This window comes from Staurois parvus, unplaced genomic scaffold, assembly GCF_062004578.1.
Source record: "Staurois parvus isolate SC_StPar_1 unplaced genomic scaffold, SC_StPar_1.0 ptg000772l, whole genome shotgun sequence".
Lineage (NCBI taxonomy): Eukaryota > Metazoa > Chordata > Amphibia > Anura > Ranidae > Staurois > Staurois parvus.
Genome location: NW_028318568.1, coordinates 216220 through 234937, shown reverse-complemented (window position 1 = coordinate 234937; position 18718 = coordinate 216220). Strand labels below are relative to the sequence as shown.

The 18718-nt window shown below is 41.1% G+C and overlaps 1 protein-coding gene across 1 annotated transcript in view; it reads right to left on the bottom strand.

Annotated features, from left to right (window-relative positions):
- Positions 1–1559: 1559 nt before the first annotated feature.
- TENT4A (terminal nucleotidyltransferase 4A) overlaps positions 1560–18718 on the bottom strand; it is a gene marked incomplete at its 5' end in the record, with an annotated part of 219594 nt that continues 202435 nt past the window's right edge. Inside the window, 3 exons of the mRNA XM_089654514.1 lie at positions 1560–1567; positions 1662–1762; positions 13069–13195. Of these exons, the coding sequence (XP_089510640.1) occupies positions 1560–1567; positions 1662–1762; positions 13069–13195 (236 nt within the window). The remainder of the gene's footprint in view (positions 1568–1661; positions 1763–13068; positions 13196–18718) is intronic.

The window sequence follows — 18718 nt, the reverse complement described above, 5'->3', positions numbered from 1 at the left end:
TGACTGTGCTCTCCACTGGTTCTCTTCCTACCAATCTCACTGCACCTTCAGTGTCAATTATCTTATCTTCCTCTTCTCCCTTTCTCCATTGGGGTCCCCCCAAGGTTCTGTTCTTGGGCTTCTCCTATTCTCCATCTACACCACCTCCCTGGGTCAGTTGATTGCATCCCATGGCTTCCACTACCATTTCTCTGCTGACACCCAAATCTCTCTAACCCACAGCACACGCATTACTAATCTAATGAACATATCAGTCTGGATGTCACACCACTTCCTTAAACTCAGTCTATCGAAAACCAACCTAATATTTCTTCTGCTGCGTGCCCCTTCCCCTGATTTCTCCGTCAAGATTGAAGACACATGTATCAACCTGCTAAGGTGCTAGTTGGACAGTGATTGAAGGTGGGGCTGAAGGGATAATTCAAAGCTTGCTGCCTCAACCAACACAACATTTCCAAAATAAGCCACTTCCTAACTATTGACACCACTATGCTCTTAGTCCACTCCATGGTCATCTCTAGCCTTGACTACTGCAAATCCCTTCTCATTGTATTACCTTTACAAAGGCTGTCCCCTCTTCAGTCCATCATGAATGCTGCTGCCAGACTCATCCACCTTACCAACCAGTGTCTGCTACTCCTCTCTGCCAATCCCTCCTCTGGCTTCTGCTCTCCCAACGAATTCAATTAAAAATACTAACAACTTACAAAGCAATCCACAACTCAGACCCCAGCTACATCACCAACCTCGTGTCAAAATGCCAACCAAATCATTTTTCTGTTCCTCCCATGACCACCTGCTTTAGCTCCCTTGTCACCTCCTCCAATGCTCACCTCCAGGACTTCTCCCAAGTCTCTCCCATCCTATGGAATTCACCATCCAAATCTGTCCAACTGTCTCCTACTCCCTGAAAACTCATCTCTGCAGACAAGCCTTTCTTGCTCCCACCTATCTGTACCCTATTTTCTTCATCAGCTCATCCCCCAAAGTTATTACCTTTTGTATCAATTGACCCTCCCTTTTAGATTGTAAGCCCTAGTGAGCACGGCCAGTTTCCTACTATATTGAATTGTAATTGTACTGTCTGCCCTCATGTTGCAAAGTGATGTGCAAACTGTTGGCACTAAATAAATTCTAAACAAGCAAACAAATATTGCAAAAGGAGCTCCATCTCAGCCCCATGACAGGCAGCTGGCCGTACCACTGCTCTGCATCCACATACATTGCACACAGTTGGTGTAAGGCCCAATTCATTTGCGGTATAATTTTTGGCAAGGCATGTATACAAACCCTTTCAGCTGCTGTGTTAATTGGTAGCATGGTAGTTTTGCTTTAGTGACAGCCAGACAACTATGTTTTTTTCAGATGGATATCAGAAATATCCTCTCCAAATGTGTCTCTTTGAAATCAATAAGCCTCTATGGATGACAAAGATTTAATGTAAAGTAAGGTTTTCAACTGAAGCGCACACTCCTAGCTATGAAAGCAATGGAGTGAAATAATCCCAGACATTAAGAGGGCACTAGTGCAGTCCATAGAAATAGCTAGTCATATTAGGCCTAAAATGCTAAAATGATGGATGCAAAAAGACAAGGCATGCTGATAAACCAATACAAATGGGGAAAAATGCATCAGCTCCAGATATTGAAAAATTTACTCACCGCAATACTCAGATGAATCTATTTTAGTTCCCCATTTCTTTTTTATCCACTCTCTATAGTCCAGCACCTCTTGAGTAATTCTGATTATTCTCCCCAGCATGCTAGAACATAGTATGATAAAATACTTTTAGGATGCAATTTAACATTTTTGTCTCATTGTCATTACAAAAACAAGATAACTAAACTTTAGATGAGCAGAGCTAGAAAAAGATGAAATGTTCTAATTAGAGACAGAACCAGGCAGTGATGTGAACTGACTTTTTATGACAATTTTTTTCTTTACTTTCATCTGGTGATTTGGCCAGTAACATTTCTTGCCTTGGGATGCTTCTCCATCTATATAGGAGCAAATGACACCCTTTGACAGGAGAAATGACAGGAGAGGGTAGTGGTAGACTAGTAAAGGTGGACTTTACACAAGTGACAAACATATAAAAGTCTAACGTGAGCTAACAATTTCTAAGAAGTTACAGTAAGTTTCTTTTGTGATAAAAGTTTAATTAGAAAAACAAGCTTAATTGACATGTATAAAAGCAATACAAACCGTATTAAAAAAATCCCAATCCTATCCCAAATCTTATAGTAATTGTTCGGGCAGCCTTTGTTAAATGAAACAATTTTCTAATAAGGCTGGGCATTGTGGGGGTGTGGCCAGCAGCCGAGGAAGATGGCTGCAGTTTGAAAGAGCTCCTGGAGCATGATCCACATACAGGCTACCGACAGTGGCCCACAGCAGCGGTGACTCACCAGATAGCTCTCTGGCACCCAGGAGAAGCCCATGCATGCAGCCATGGGGAAGAGGAAGATGCAGTCTGGTTCTCACAAGCTGATGGACTTCTTAAATAGCGTTAGCTCTCCCCCAGTTCAAAATGGCACCGTCTCGGCCTGCTCCCGTGTCTTCAGCTGGCAGTGCTCACAAACAAAATCAGCATGGGGGCCCGCAGCATGTACTTTCTTCTGCTTCTCTCTGCTCAAGCAGTGCAGATTCTCCCTCTACCAGACCACAGAAACCTAAAAGATCTCTCTCTGTACCTCAGTGTGACACAGGTAAGCATGATTTTATTGCTGGATCTTTAGATGACACCAGAGAGCTTACAGATCTCATTGAAAATGATCCTACCATGGGGCAACCTATATTGTATACCACCCTGAAGGACATGCTGGCGTCCCTAAGGGGAACCTTACAGGGATATGATCTCTGTGTCACAAATGAAGTCTGAAATCACTGATATAGGAGATAGAATGAATCACGTTGAGAACAAGATGGGGGATTTTGCTACAGCTCACAATGAGCTTGTAGATTTTCACAATGACCATGAGGAGGAGCTGCAGAAGCTAAAACTGATAACAGCAGACCTTGAGGATAGTTCAAAGAAATATTAAGCTAAGAGGAGTTGCTGAAACAGTGCCACCTGCTGAGTTAAAAAAATGTGCAACAGGTCATGTCTACTCCATGTTCCAGAAGGTGAATTGGTTGTGGACAGGGAGCATAGGCTCCCGAAACCTCCCCATCTACCAGAAAAAAAAACACCACATGATGTGATTGCCAGAATCTATTTTTTCCATGTCAAAGAGCAGCTAATGCAGGAGTCCAGGTAACACTCACCACTTCCAGACTCCTATTCGTGGATATTTATCTTTGCTGATCTATTGCAATTCACCATTATGGCATAAAAAATGGAATCCATCATTAAAATCCTTTGCAACCATGCGCTGACCTATAGATGGGGATATCCTGCTAAACTATTACCAAAAAAAAAAAAAAAAAACCCACATACCAGCTCGCCTGCGAATGAAGGCCTACGCTTGGTTTGTATATGGGGAATTCTTCCTCCTGAGTAAGAACCTACTCCTCCTAGAGTGCATTCTCCCAGAGCATCTCCACCACAGAGATCATCTTCTTGGGATAAAGAAGGGTGAACTTCATTCCGCACACCTACTCTTTATTCAGCATTATTCATATCACCAGTGTTCAACTATCCTGGATGTCTAGTGTCTTTTTCTTCTTTCTGATAAAGAAATTAAGTTACTGCACTATTAATGCCAGATGTGGAGGACTTCCTCCGAGGATCCCCTGATCGATCTAGTAGCATAAAGCTACTTAAGTGCGTGTTCACACAAGTTTCTTATTTGTTACAGTTTTTCAACTTTCTGACTAACTTGTTTTCTTATAGCCACACTTAAGGTACATCAGCCGATGACAATTTTCTACTGATGCCTATACACCTCCATTCAAAATTAATATTCATTAACAAATGTCTACTTTTCACCTTTTGAAGATTCCAAGTGCATACACAAACGGACAGCTCCACTTCTGCTTTATATGAAGGTACCGTGCTATCAGTCCATCTGCTGTTCTTTACCATAACTTAAGTTTTTTTCAATAAACGCCAAAGGATTAAATAGTCCTTACAAACATAAGGCACTGTGGAATGACACACAAATCTGCTTGTGGCATTTTGTGTGTCCAAGAGTCACATTTTCATGTGGCTCATCCGCCTAGGTGTTCACATTTTTTATTTTTGCATTTTTTTTTAGCTAATGTGAAAGCTAAGAAGAAAGGAGTCTTTATTGCCATTAAAAATTCTCTCTCATTTACTTTACATGATAAGCTTATAGACATTAATGGCAGGTATATAGTGTTAGTATGTGAACTGAATGTTCTGTATACCATAGTTGATCTCAAAGCTCCTAATCTATGTAAAATTTCCTTTGTACACAACCTTTTGGGTACATTGGAAGTATTGGGGATGGGACCTAGAATGAGAGTGGATAAGGAAATTATATAGTCAACCCTCTGCGGCAATCACGGTTAATGGGGAATTGTCAGAGTATTTTGGGATGCAGAATGGAACTAGACAGGGATGCCCTTTGTCTCCATTGCTATATGTTTTATCATTGGAGTCTCTTTTGGCTACAATAAGGAATAATATAGATATAAAAGGAATTTGGATAGGAGATACGGAGCATAAGATGGCAGCTTATGCAGATGACATGCTGTTCTACGTGGGAAACCCAAGGATAACATTGCCAAATTTAATGAAATCACTGAAAGAATATGGGGAGATGTCAAATTTAAAAATGAACCCAACAAAAACAGAAATTTTAAACATAAATCTTCCAAATAGAGAGAAAAATAGGTTACAGGAGGCATTTCCCTTTGTTTGGAGAGAAAAAGAATTGAAATATCTAGGAATAAAATGAACTGTATCCTCCAACAACTTGTATAAATTGAATTATATCCCACTGTTAAATGAGATCAGGGATGAACTAAGGAAATTAGGAGGGGGAACCCCATCATGGATAGGTCGTAGAAATTTGATAAAAATGGTGATTGTGCCAAAAATATTATATAAATTTCAAATGACACCAATTAAACTACCAGAAGTATACTTTAGTTCAATTAAAAAAAATAATAAGATTCATTTGGAGGAATAAAAAACCGAGAATAAGCCAGGAAATTTTATGTAGAAATAAAGAGAAAGGAGAATTGGGAGTCCCAGATTTAAAAAGATATTATAACTCGGTAATAATGGCAAGACTTTTTGACTAGACATATAATGCAGAGGGGAAAAGCTGGGTTAAAATAGAAAATATACTAAGTAATACTAAATTAAGTGGAATTGTATGATTACCTCCACAATACAAAGGATTAGCAGACAGTACAAGTTTGTTCACATTTAATGTTTTAAGGGTTTGGGATGTTTTACACAAACAGATGGGATGGGAATAATTGTTAATGCCCTTAAAGGTCACAGAGTTTTTCCCCCCGGGTAAAGAAGGTATCACAGGGAAGTGGATTAAGAAGGAAGATGCACAATTAAAGGATATAGTGGTGGGGGAGGAAATAGGATCACTTAAGGAATTAGCAAAAAAATGTTTTTACGAGAATGGATGAGTGGCGGTTTTTTCAATTGAAACACTTTATAGGAAAGCTTCCAAAGCCTTTAAGAATAAGAGGATTGGAATCCTTTTGAGCACTTGTTAGGGAGATGGGGAAGACGGGAAACACGGAACCTCTAAAATATATAAGATTCTCACTGAAATAAACGCAGATATAAGTCCTCCATATATAGAAAAAATGGGAAAGAGAAATAGGCGTTACAATAGATGCGGGAAAACAGAGGAAAATGTATAGAATAATCCACGGAAATATAAATATGCAAGAAATACAAATGAATTATAAGTATTTGGCAAGATGGTATATCACACCGAGTGTGCCACATAGATTGAGTGGAGAATTCACGTTTATGTTGGCGTGGATGTGGAGGTAAAGGCACAATGTATCCAATATGGTAGGAGTGTTCTAAAATACAAAAAGTATTAGGGGAAAATAGTAAGCTTGATTTAGAAAATTACAGGAGGTTGATATTCTAGTAGACCCGGAGATTTGCCTTTTTCATAGTACTAAGCTTTCAGTTAAAAAAATACAAAGAATCTGGTTTATTGTACTTTTTGAATGCAGCAAAGGGACTGATACCCAAGGACTGGGTGGATCAAATATGTAAATTGGAGGAACTTTATCATTTGATGAAGATAAGATGGAGAGTCACCATACAAGATAGAACAAATGGAAGGAATTAAAAAAGTCAAGGCTAGCCTTAGAAGTTATGGGGGATTAACACAGAATAATATGGAAACATATTTAGTTCTTTTATAGGGATTACGATCTCCGGAAATGAACAGGAAAATGCAGAGCAGAAGGGGTCAGATATTGGATGGGGGGGGGGGAAACAATAAATGTTTTGATAATAAGCTAAGGTTTTAATGAGTGTGTTTGTATAACTTGTTTATCTGAAAAATTAATAAGTATTTAAAATTAAAAAAAAAAAATATACAGACCTACAATCATTACAAAATGTGTTCAGTGCTGATATCCTCACTATAACATGGTCTGATCAAGCTCCTATAACCGTAGAGGTTCAGGAGCAGCACAATGTCACACCACCTGTGCTATGGTGTAATAACTCCTTTCTGTTCACTCAACAGCATCACCGAGAGAGTTTCGCTTCTCAACTTAGATAATTTTTCCTGCTGAATAAGGTACCTAGTTCTACACTCACTACTATGTGGTGCGCTCATAAAGCATATATGAGAGGCCTCCTGATCCAAGTGGCAACTAGGTAAAAGAAAAAAAACAAAAAACAGCATATTCACTTGGTAATCAATTGTATAACACAACTGGAGTCTCAATAAAAAGAATACTACTTCTGCATTAACTGCAGATTTACAAAAATATCACAATGAGCTGAAACTGTTGCTCTTAGAACAGGAGAAAAATCTCAAACACCTAAAGGCAGTACATTATTCACAGGGAAACAAGGTGGGTAAGCTCTTAGCTAGGCAAATAAAAGCCTGTTAAACTACAGCTAAAATCCTTTAAATTATCTCTAAAACTAATACTAAAATAATCCAACCTAATGAAATAAGGCAGGGCGTTGTTGACTTAGGACATCCAAGCTTGTATTGTGGGAGGCACAGCTTGTACCTAACCTTTAGCCATCAAATTTCTGGCCACAATGTTTCACATAAAAAGGTTATAGAATGTTTGCCCATGTCAAACTCTGGAAAAAAGCCCAATAGGCATTGCTTAGGGTCTAGTTGCAGTAGATAACCCATGTGGTCAGGGGTGGACTGACCATTCGAGCGCTTGGGCCCTGCCCAAGGGCCCGGGATCAGTATGGGGCACCATGAAATGCCCCTGGTACCTTTTTTATAGGCTTTTTTGAGTGTGGGCAAGGACACAGGGGCCCATGATCCCCTATTGCCCCTGGGCCCCATGAGTTGTCAGTCCACCCCTGCATGTGGTCATATAGGAATTGAACAATTTGTTTCCAAAAGCCCTGGTTTCGAGAAGAGTGCCAGATTAAGTGACTGAACTTGCCTGGACTAAAGGCATTTAGGGCACAAAGAGCTACAGTACAAGATGGGCAACATTTAGCCAAGCATATTGGTGTGAGATTTGACCTATGAATAATATATAATTGTGTGAGACAGTCCATTACCTTAGGGGATACTCATTTACATGCATCTAATATTTCACCCCAGTCCTCCTCCTCAATGATACTTCCCAATTGGATTCGAGTGAGTATGCTAAGAGCCAGCTAGGGTATGCAAAAGGTAAAAAAGTAGATATCAATTTATGGGGTTCATCGCCATATATCACCTCTAGTGACTCCATCGGACACTGTCAGAAAACTGCCAGAAAATTGAGTTTGAAGGGCACGCTGTATTTGAAAATATCAAAACATTTAGTTTGGCAAGTTAAATTCAGCTTTCAAGTGATTGAAAGTTTTGAGCGATCCGCCCCTAAAGTACATGAGATAACACAAACACCTTTTGAAATCCACACCTGCGCATCAGTGATCTGTAACAGTTCATGTAATGTTTTGCATGAAGGGATTATAAGGATATAAGGGATTATTACTATGGTAAGCCAGGGATTTTTAGACATAACTAGATCTTAAATTAGTCTGTGATGAAAAGGAAGACTGTAGCAAGGAGCAGAAACTTTTCGTCCTCTCAATATTTCACAAAAGGGTGTGGAAAACCTGGATATGAAGGGCTACAAACCAGAGATACCCTTGTCTATTAGATTTATCTATATGATAGAAGTGTAACAATTAGCCACTAGATTGTATAAACCTAAGCTGAAGAGATCGGTGCCCACTAACGTGGTCAGGTTCTTCAAGGCCCTTCAGGACAGTTTATGACGACTACTTCTCCATATAAACGATTGAAAGAGAATCCATTTTGAAATATCAAAGAGGGATATAGATCGGAGAGTGCCAAAGAATAAAAAAGCATAATCATTTTCACAAGACCCATCCAGCCCATAACTCCCAGGGGCAAATTTGCCCATATTTGGGTTTTGGTTTTCATCAGGGGAACAAGGGGCTCCACATTTAAACCAAGGTAATCAGAGAGAAATCTAGAAATCTGTATACCGAGGCAATTGAAGGATTTAACCCAAGCTAAAAGGTAGGTCTGCTTGATCAGCTGATGGTGGAAATACATCAATGGGAAGAATTTGTGATTTTCCCCAGTTAATTTTAAGACCTGAGTAATGTCCAAATTGTTCCATTTGGGGAGAAAGTAATGTGGAACCAGAGTCCGCTAGGTATAGGAGATCATCATCTGCATATAGTCCTACCTTCTCAACTAGTAATCCTGCATTTGGGCCTTATATCTGGGCTGGATCGTAGTAGCATATCTAGGGATTCAACTTCAAGTGCATATAAGGGGTGAAAGAGGGCAACCTTGGCGTGTTCCCCAGGATATGGAGAGTGCCTCAGATGTCCACCCATTCGCTATTGGCGCGTGGAGCATTAGAGAATATTAAGCCATCTAAAAGTTTGGGCCAAAGCATTGTAGGCAATAGCATAGGTATTGCCATTCTACTGAGTCCAATGCTTTGGCTGCATCCAATGAAACTACAACCCTGGAGCCAACACAGTCATTCGAAGCCGAAGGTTCATAAACAGGAGTCCAGTGTTAAAGGCAGTGTTTTTGGCAGGCATAAAGCCCCTTTGGTCAGGGTGAAAGATGGAATTTGAATGAGGTGAATAGCCAGAACCTTGGCTAAAAATTTGACATCAGTTTGTAACAACGAAATGGGTCCTTCCCTGGCTTTGGTATGATAACTATAAGGCCCTCATGCATAAAATCAGGAAGGGTGTTTGCTTCAAAAAGGTAATGATACAAGGCAAGTAATCGATGTACCAGGGTATTAGAAAAGCGAGTGTAGAATTCAAGGGACAGGCTGTCTGAACCCAAAGCCATAGCAGGGGCATTTGTCCTGGGTCATAGTAATCACAATATCCTCGGCTGAAATGGGAGCCTCCACCAGGTCCACCTGTGATCTGGACAAATTTGGGAAGGTGACTGCTCTTCGGTAATTGGACAGGGCCTGAAGTGAATTATTTGCATGGGAAGGAAAAACATCTTTAAAGAAGGCAGCAAATATAGAGGTAAGACTCTGGGTCTGTAATAATACCAGCAGAGGGAGAGTGCAACAATGTTATGACTACCGGTGGGCGGGAGTCCAAATGGGCCAAATAAGCCAGGAGCTCGCCAAGACACTCCCCTTGTTCAAAGACACATTGTTTACTAAAAATAATTTATGCTGATCCCTTTCATAAATCATCTGATCCATCAGAGTGTGGAGTTTCAGTAGGGATGTATTATGCCAAGGGGCACTCTGATGGGCACATTCTATTCTACAGGGTACTCTGGACACATTCTATGTTGTGCCCATCAGTGTGCCCCTTGTAAGACCACACCCTACTTTGAGGGCAACAGGAGCTTGCCAGGATCCTTGCTGAAGGATGTGCTTGTGTACAAGCAGGGAGCAGGAGCCGGAGAGACAGTGAGCTGCAAAAGGGGGGGCGCACACATGATATCAGTTGCCGCTGTATCTGTGATTCCAGTGTGGCGGGCTGGTGGTCCAGAGGGGAGTGCTGCTTGGGCTGTTCTTGGCACCCGGTTCGCCATTTATTGACCATTGATCTATATGGTCTTTACCACTGGGATGCACCAAAGCTATGTCTACCAAGGAGTGAAACACCTCATCCCTCTAGGAACAATTACATAATCTGCAAAACTTTGCAACCCGCAAGCATCAGCATGGTCAACTTAGGAGTAAAAAAGTGGACCTATGAAGAGCTGCCCCCTTTGTCGAAGGAGGAAGCAAGAGTAAAAGGGTCAGGCCCTAGAGGTTTCCAAAGTATAGAGCACCACCAACCACAAATCTCAGTGTTTGCCAGCAGCGATGCAGGAAATGAAATGCTGCCACAGAAGGAGAAGATCAGCCATAGCAGACACCCCACACCCAAGGATCTGCCTCATGTGCAGAAGAAAAGCAGTGCGGTGTTTCCTATGTAAATGCCAATCAGAAAGGTCTGCCATGCATCCCAATATCAGTATAGAGTACAGGTATCACACCATCAACTGATGCCACCTACAGAGACTAGGCTGCTGCAAGGCTTGCCTGAAAGTGGAACACACTGCTGGCAAACAGAGTGGAGGCCTTGCCCTGCAGTTAGTTCATTAAATTGCCAGTGTATGGCGTTAGTAGAGGCTCCCTGTTGCCATGTATACAACCAGGCCACAGTAAAATAAAAAGTACAATACCAACTACTCTCCTTACAAGACAGCGGGGAGAAGAGGGTAGAGAATGCCATGACTACCAATGCAGGGGGTGGGGTAACATTCACTGAACACCAATAAAGTGTGGGTGGGTTAAATTTCACTTCCACTGACCACCAATGCAGGGGGATGGGAGGGAGGAATTAAATTTCACTGCCAGGGTCCACCATTTTGGGAAGGGGGTTAAACTGACACCAGTGCTGGGAGCTATTCATGCACTCACTACCACCAATGCTGGAGTTTATTATTGCACTGTCACCAATGCAAAAGAAGGATCTAAAGGCCTAATGCAGGGAATGCATTAAAGTAAAAATCCTTAAGAAACCCTTCTGTGCTGCAGGATCCCCCCCCCAGGCCCCTGCATGTTACACTTACCTGAACCCAATCTCGATCCAGCACTGTGCCTGGGAGCAGCAGCTATCTCTTCTCTCCCTTCTCACAGGGCAGATGGATAAAGCAGGAACCACTGCTGCGGTTAATCAAATTCTAGGACGAGGAAAAAGAGGGCAGAGCCAAGCTGTACTGTTGTCTTTGGACACACGAAGAGTGGCTCTGAAATGAGCCCGCAGCTGTGCCACAATAGAAAGCTACCTCCTATGCTAGCACACCAAGAAGAGAAGAGGCCAGGACAACTGGTTGGGAACCTAGTTAGAGGATTGTGGCTACTCTATGCAACTCTATTCCACAGAGAAGGTAAGAACAGAAAAAAAAAATGATGTTATCCCTGTGAAGAAAAAAAGGTGTGTGTGTGGGGGCGGGGAGAAATAAGATACCCATGCAGGGGGCTTAGGTCCTTACTCCTGGACACCAAGTAAAAGAAAATTAGCTGCTTCTAGCAGATGGGGCTTTGGCCACAAGCAGAGTCACCCCCTAGGCTGTACATTTGTTTCTTTGCCTTTAGTATCGTACACACATACAAACTACCTGCATGAAGGCCTGAGAATGTGTGATGGAGGGCTCAGCATGTGGCTCAAGAAATACCAGGAGATCCCAATCAGTCAGGGGATCAGGAGTTACATGAAAATATCCACAGCACTGCAGAATGACTCATTTGTGAAACAGCTAGGCACAGGTACACCTGAGGGCTTCACGGAGCACACAGGAGTAATCAGGGTTGGGCATCCCTGGAGAGGCAGAAGTCACATCACAAATCCACATGAGTATTGTTCATATTAAAGTTACATGTAATGCACGTAGAACACTAGGTCTGCTTGAAAAGATTGCTAGCAACTGAATTGTGGCTATTTTTGTGCATGTCAAAGAAGCCAAGAAAAGACCATATCTGGTAGGAAGGCCTGACTACTGACTTTGGGTGGGTGAAGTAGAGCAGTGATCAGACAGATCCAAAGTATCTCTATAGGCAGCCGCCCAGAGAATAAAAAAGCTATGCTGTGCTTGAGCTGTGAGAAGGCGAGGTAGTAGACAAATGATTGCAGAAGAACACTGCAGCCATGAAGGGCATGAAGAGACCCTAGATCACTAAGCCACAGGTCTGTAAGGTCTCATTCACTTACTGAATAAGCCACAGCTATAGGAGGAACCAAACAAGGGGCACAGAATAAAAAAAAAAAAAAAAAAAAAAAAAAAAAAGGGAGAAGGCTTTGGAAACTGCACCATTAGCGGTTAAAAAAAAAATTAAAAATGTGACTATAATGTGACTAGAATCAAAAGCTTACAAAAGCCATACATACCTCCCAAGAACCAGCACCCAAGTGACCACACAGCCTACTCACCTAGCCTGGCAAGTGTTTAGAGCATCCAAGATGACTCAGTCCTTATTGCTTTGAGACCTAGATAGGACATCTGCAGCAACAGAATGTGATCTGATGCATAGTGCAGAGCCTCATGCAATGCAAGCACCGTTTAGATAGTTCTGTTTGCTTTGTCTCTGTAGTGACCTGTCAGAGAAATATCAAAGACCTGTTCTTACTGGCTGACTGGAAAGACTATAGGATTTAAGATTTCTGCCCTAAACCCACCAGAAATTTCTGGACTGAAAAGAAAAATCCACTTGAGACATCTTATTTTAGCAGAGCTGGACATAGATGTCATACTGCCTTAGAGCACCTAGTCCTTCGTTTATGCTGTGACATGTGATGTCAGAGGCGACCTTCTATGAGGCAAAGTAGCTCATGCACTCTTAGGAGCATCAGGCATTTATCTGCATTAAATAACAGACACATACCCACGTGGCAATTGGTGACCATAGTCACTGCTAAAGCTTAACATACAGCAAGAAATTCACTTTATATTAAAATACCTTTCAGAATCACCATTAGAATATGATCTTGCAGTTGGAGATGTTGTACGGCTTAGCTCAAGGTAAGCATAATCAAAGGCTTGCTGTACTTGAATAGCTCCGTAAGAACTTCTTCCAACATCATTTTCTGTTAGAGAAAAGTAATGTGTTAGCCTACAAAAGGAAGCTCATAAACATAGCATCATGAATGCTGCGGAAATGGTACACACATCTGCTATATACAGTGATTGCCAAAATATTGGCACCCCTGCATTTGTCAGATAATGCACCACTCTGCCCAGAAAATGAAGTTTAGGCATTCTCATGTTCACTTTTTTGTCATACCAATACAAACAAAAGAAATAGGGAAACAAAAAGCCAAATCTGACACTTTCCATGCAAAACTCTAAAAATGGACTGGACAAAATTGGCACCCTCAGTTTAATATTTGGTAGCACCCTCCCTTGGAAAAAACAACTGAAATCAATTGCTTCCTGTAACCATCAATGAGTTTCTTACACCTCTGCTGGAATTTTGTGACCACTCCTTTCAGCAACTGCTCCAGGTCTCTCAGATTGGAAGGGTTCCTTTTTCAAACTGCTGTTTTGAGATCTCTCCACAGGTGCTCGATGGGATTGACATCTGGACTCATTGCTGGCCAGTTCAGTACTCCCCAGCACTGTCTGAAAACATTTCTGATGTGTGCTTTAGGCCATTGTCCTGCTGTAAGACCCATAATCTCTGATGGAGACCCAACTTTCTGACACTGGGCCTTACACTACACCACGTTGGTAGCCTTCAGATTTTACAATGCTACGCACACAGTCAAGACATCCAGTGCCTGAAGCAGCAAAGCAACTCTAAAAAATCAGAGACCTCCACCATATTTGACTGTAGGGACTTATTTTCTTTAATGGCCTCCTTTCTTTTTCTAAAAACAGTAGGATGATGGGCTTTACAAAAAAATCTGTAATTTTGTTTTGTCTGTCCACAGCACATTCTCCCAAAAGGATTTTGGCTTCCTCCAGTCTGGCTTTTTTATGTTTGTGTCAGCAGTGGGGTCTGCCTGGGTCTCCTAACATAGCATCCCCTTTCATTCATATGGTGATGTATAGTGTGAGCTGACAAAGTTGTACCCTGTGCCTGAAGGTCAGCTTCAATTTGTCTGGAAGTTGATCCAAGTTCTTTAGCGACCATGCGAACAATCCTTCATTGCAATCTTTGATCATTTTTTCTTTCATCCACATCCAAGAAGTTTAGCTACAGTGTCATGGACTGTAACTGTCATTACAATGTTTCACACAGTGGACATAGGAACATTAAGATCTCTTGAGATGGACTTGCAACCTTGAGATTGTCCATGTTTTTTCACAATTTGTGTTCTCAAATCCTCAGACAATTCTCTGCTGTGCTTTTGCTTCATGCAACACAGACACAACAGAAAGGTTGAGTCAATTTTTCAACACTAACTGGTTAATAGATGCTGACAATATAGAAATCACACCGTCAATTGTTACAGTGGAGTTTAATTCCAAATTACAGGAGCATCAAAAACGTGGAAAAGAATTATTTCTTACAATTTTGAGACAGTGCCAATAATTTGGTCCAGTCCATTTTTGGGGTTTTGTGTGGAATGTGTCAGATTTGGCTTTTTTTGTCTCCACTTTTGTGTCATATCAATACAAAAAAAACAAAAAAAAAAAAACATGAGAATGCCTAAACATTTGTAATGGCAACAGTTTTCTGGACGAAGTAGTGCATTATCTGACAAGTGCAGGGGTGCCAATATTTTTGGCCAAGATGGTGAACTAAAAAAAACTGCCCCATTTCTCTGAACATTTAAACTTACAAGCAGGTATAAATCGGTATAGACATGTAGCCAAAATATAAACATGTTACGAATGTGCTATAATGCAATGTTCAAGAACCCAAATTGAATAAGTTATGTAACCTTGTAATGAACGAACATTTAGCCCTAGTTTACAGGTGAAACTCGAAAAATTAGAATATTGTGCAAAAGTTCATTTATTTCAGTAATGCAACTTAAAAGGTGAAACTAATTCATGAGATGGACTCATTACATGCAAAGCAAGATAGTTCAAGCTGTGACTTGTCATAATTGTGATGATTATGGCTTGCAGCTCAGGAAAACCCCAAATCCACAAACTCAGAAAATTAGAATATTACATGCAATCAATAAAAACAAGGATTGTACATAGAACAATATCGAACCTCTGAAAAGTATAAGCATGCATATGTACTCAGTACTTGGTTTGGGCCCTTTTTGCAGCAATTACTGCCTCAATGCGGCATAGCATGGATGTTTTTCATTAGCCCAGGAAGAAGAGGAGGAGGAGGAAGAGGAAGAGGAGGAAGAAGAGGAGGAGGAGGAGGAAGAGGAGGAAGAGGAGGAGGAGGAGGAAGAGGAAGAGGAAAAGGAGGAGGAGGAGAGCGGGAACACACATTTCCGTTATAGTCAGGCATGAATGGAATGTACTTGGGAGGAAGTTTTTAGGCAGCAAGGATGATCAGGAAGGAGAGATGAGGGTTAAAACCCACTGATCCTTCAAAGCATAGGAATGCTTCTCATAAGTCACTTTGAAGTCATACCTGATAGCTGGGAAATCTTACAGCAAAACTGCGCAAGAAGTCGCTGCGACGTTCATGTCACATTAGTGTGGACCAAGGCTTACACAATACCAGAATAAAACCAGCCTATCTGGGAACCCTGGTACTCAATTTGGGAACCAAGCAGGCATTTTCAGGAAAACAAAGAAATACAAAAAAAACTCAAAACTTTGAAATACATTTAAATTTTGTATCTTAGAAACCTAGTACAGGGCACCAAAATCTATTCATTAGATCCTTTTTCCATGCCTCTACCTTCAGGTGATTGGACGCAGACAAAAGCTTTACTGTGTTCGCCTCCTAAGTGACTATATAACACCACCCACTTTGTGAGGGTCCAGTTTTGTTAGCAAGCAAAGCGCACAGAAAAGAGGGACCAGTGTTCTGCACTGTACTCCAATATGCAGAATTTACAGGTTCCTCAGAATTCCTCATCTCTATCATCCAGTACTGGACACCAGACAGAACCAATCCACAAATCACAGGATGTTCACATGCAATAATCTAGGTGTGCAATATTACAGCAACAAACAGCAGCAACAGGCACACACAAACGTAACAGTGAAAGCACTGTTGTTGGAGTGACTGCAGAGACTCAGGGCTGGTTCCCTCTATAAAAACGCAGTCCAGATGTGTTCCGGATGCATTTTTGCATGCACTTTTTTTGGAGCTTTCCCATGCGTTTTTTACGCATTACAGTGTGTTTTTTCCCTATGTCTTCAATTTAAATAGAGACATGCGAGTTCCAGTGCATTTTTGGTACTTTCCAGTACAGTTCTGTGCAGAAAAAAATACAGCCTGTTTTACTTTTTCTGCAACTGGAACACACTGGAACTGCAGGCACTGATGTGGACTATGGCATTGACAACCATATTACCTACTTTGTGCGTTTTGGATGCAGAAAAAAAGCAACTGAAAAAACAAACAAGTAGTGTGAACTGGCCCTCCGCCTACTAATATATTCTATGGTATATATACCTGAAAATGTATCAGTCCCAATGTACTGACTGCCTATCTTTTCTTGAGGCCCAAAAATGCCAGGACAGTAAAAATGTCCCCCAAATAACCCCTTTTTAGAAAGTAGGCGGCCTGTGGTATTTAGTAAGAGGTATGGCGTGTTTTTTGAAAACCTAAATTTTCTCATCAATTTTTTGTAAAATGAAGCAATTCACAATTTTTTTTTCCTTTTTACATACTGTCACCAGTGCAGTACAGCAATATATGATCATATGACTGTATGACAGGTGAGGTGGTAATCAGAGACACTGACTAGTGATGTTAAAATCTACCTGTGAATGAGCCTGGATGGGAACCAGGCGATATATGGAAGCAGATTTAAAAAAGGACATGCACCTGAAATTGGTAACAAGTTCACCATGCTGGTTGTGACCTAATATTTAGGGATCATTGTAAAGAGGTGAGTAGATTGGAATTTGCATTTTTTGGAGAGCATGGGTATATTATGGTGTAATTGAAGATAAAAACTATTACTGTGCACTCTGTTCCGGAAGTGGGCATCACAAATTGGAATGCTGGACTTTTTGTTCACAAAAAATTTGTCTTATGTTTGGGGTTAATTTGGGGTGGCGTTGTACTATTTAAAGATATAATTGGACTCTAATAGGGAGTGTATCATTTTTCACTTTTAACGGTAGCAACAACTTGAAAGATTTTTTGTATAGTTTTTATATTTGTTTTTATTATGGTAGCACAGGATTGACTTTTACACTTGGCATTAACTGGAAAAAAAAAAAAACAACAGCTGTGTAGGAAGCTTAAAACTGGGTGAGGAACAGCCAAACTCTGCTACTAAAGTGAGGCAGTGGAAGTTTCATGTCACAGGTCATATCATGGCACAGCAACAAGACACAAGGTAGTTACACTGCATCAGGGAGGTCTCTCAAAGATTTCAAAGCAGGACTGGGGTTTCAAGATATGCTGTTCAAGCTCTTTTGAGGTTGCACAAAGAAACAGCCAACTTTAGACACCATGGTCAGCCAAGGCCAAGAAAACTTAATGGAGCAGATGAAAGACATCACGCTTTTTTCCCTTCGGCATGGGAAGATGTCCAGCATTGCGGTCAGCACAGAACTGGCAGATACCAGTGAGATGCAGGAACATCCTCTACTGTATGGAGAAGTCTGGCCAGAAGCCATTTTCATAGAAGAACTATTACCAAAAAGCCATGCCATTGACATAGAAACAAGTCTAAGATTACTTTGCACAAAAAATAGGAGATTGTATGCAGAAAACTGGCAGCAGGTGTTCCAGACTGATAAGTAAAAAAACTTGAAATATTGGGCTGTAGCAGGAGGTAGTTTATTCGCCAAAGGGCTTGAGAGTGGTACAATGAGTGTCTGCAGGTCACAGTAATACATGGTTAAGGTTCCTTAAAAGGTTGGGGCTCCACGTCTGCAAATGGAGTCATAGATTTGGTCCTGATCAAGGGTATCTTCAATGCTGAGAAATACAGACAGATACTTGTGAAACCTGCCACACCATCATGGAGGTGTGTGATTGGCCCCCAATGTATTCTGTAGCAGGACAATGACCCCAAACATACAACGTAAAGCACAAGGAGTCCTGGAAGTGAGGTTTGGCCCACATAGAGCCTTCATCTGAAAATCATCCAGTCTGTCCGGGATTACATGAACAGAAGGATTCCGTAAACACGATTTTTAGTCAACATTGGCAGACAGTTCCACAATTCAGAGATCTCTCTCACCTTCACTATTACATATAAAAGAGCAGAATCCGTAGGTGATATTTTTTTTCACTGCCACTACTGCAAAAGTCTAACTGCTGCCAATCTACAGACACATACTGTAGAAGTGTAGTCTTGGACTTTGTGCAAATACATCTACAGTTGCAAGAAAAAGTATGTGAACCCCTTGGGATTACATGGAGTTTTGCATGAATGGAGCATACAATGTGCTCTGAACGTCATCTAAGTCACAACAATAGAAGAACACAGTCTGCTGAACATAATACTACACAAACATTAGATGTTGCCATGGTTTAATTGGACATAACATGTAAACAT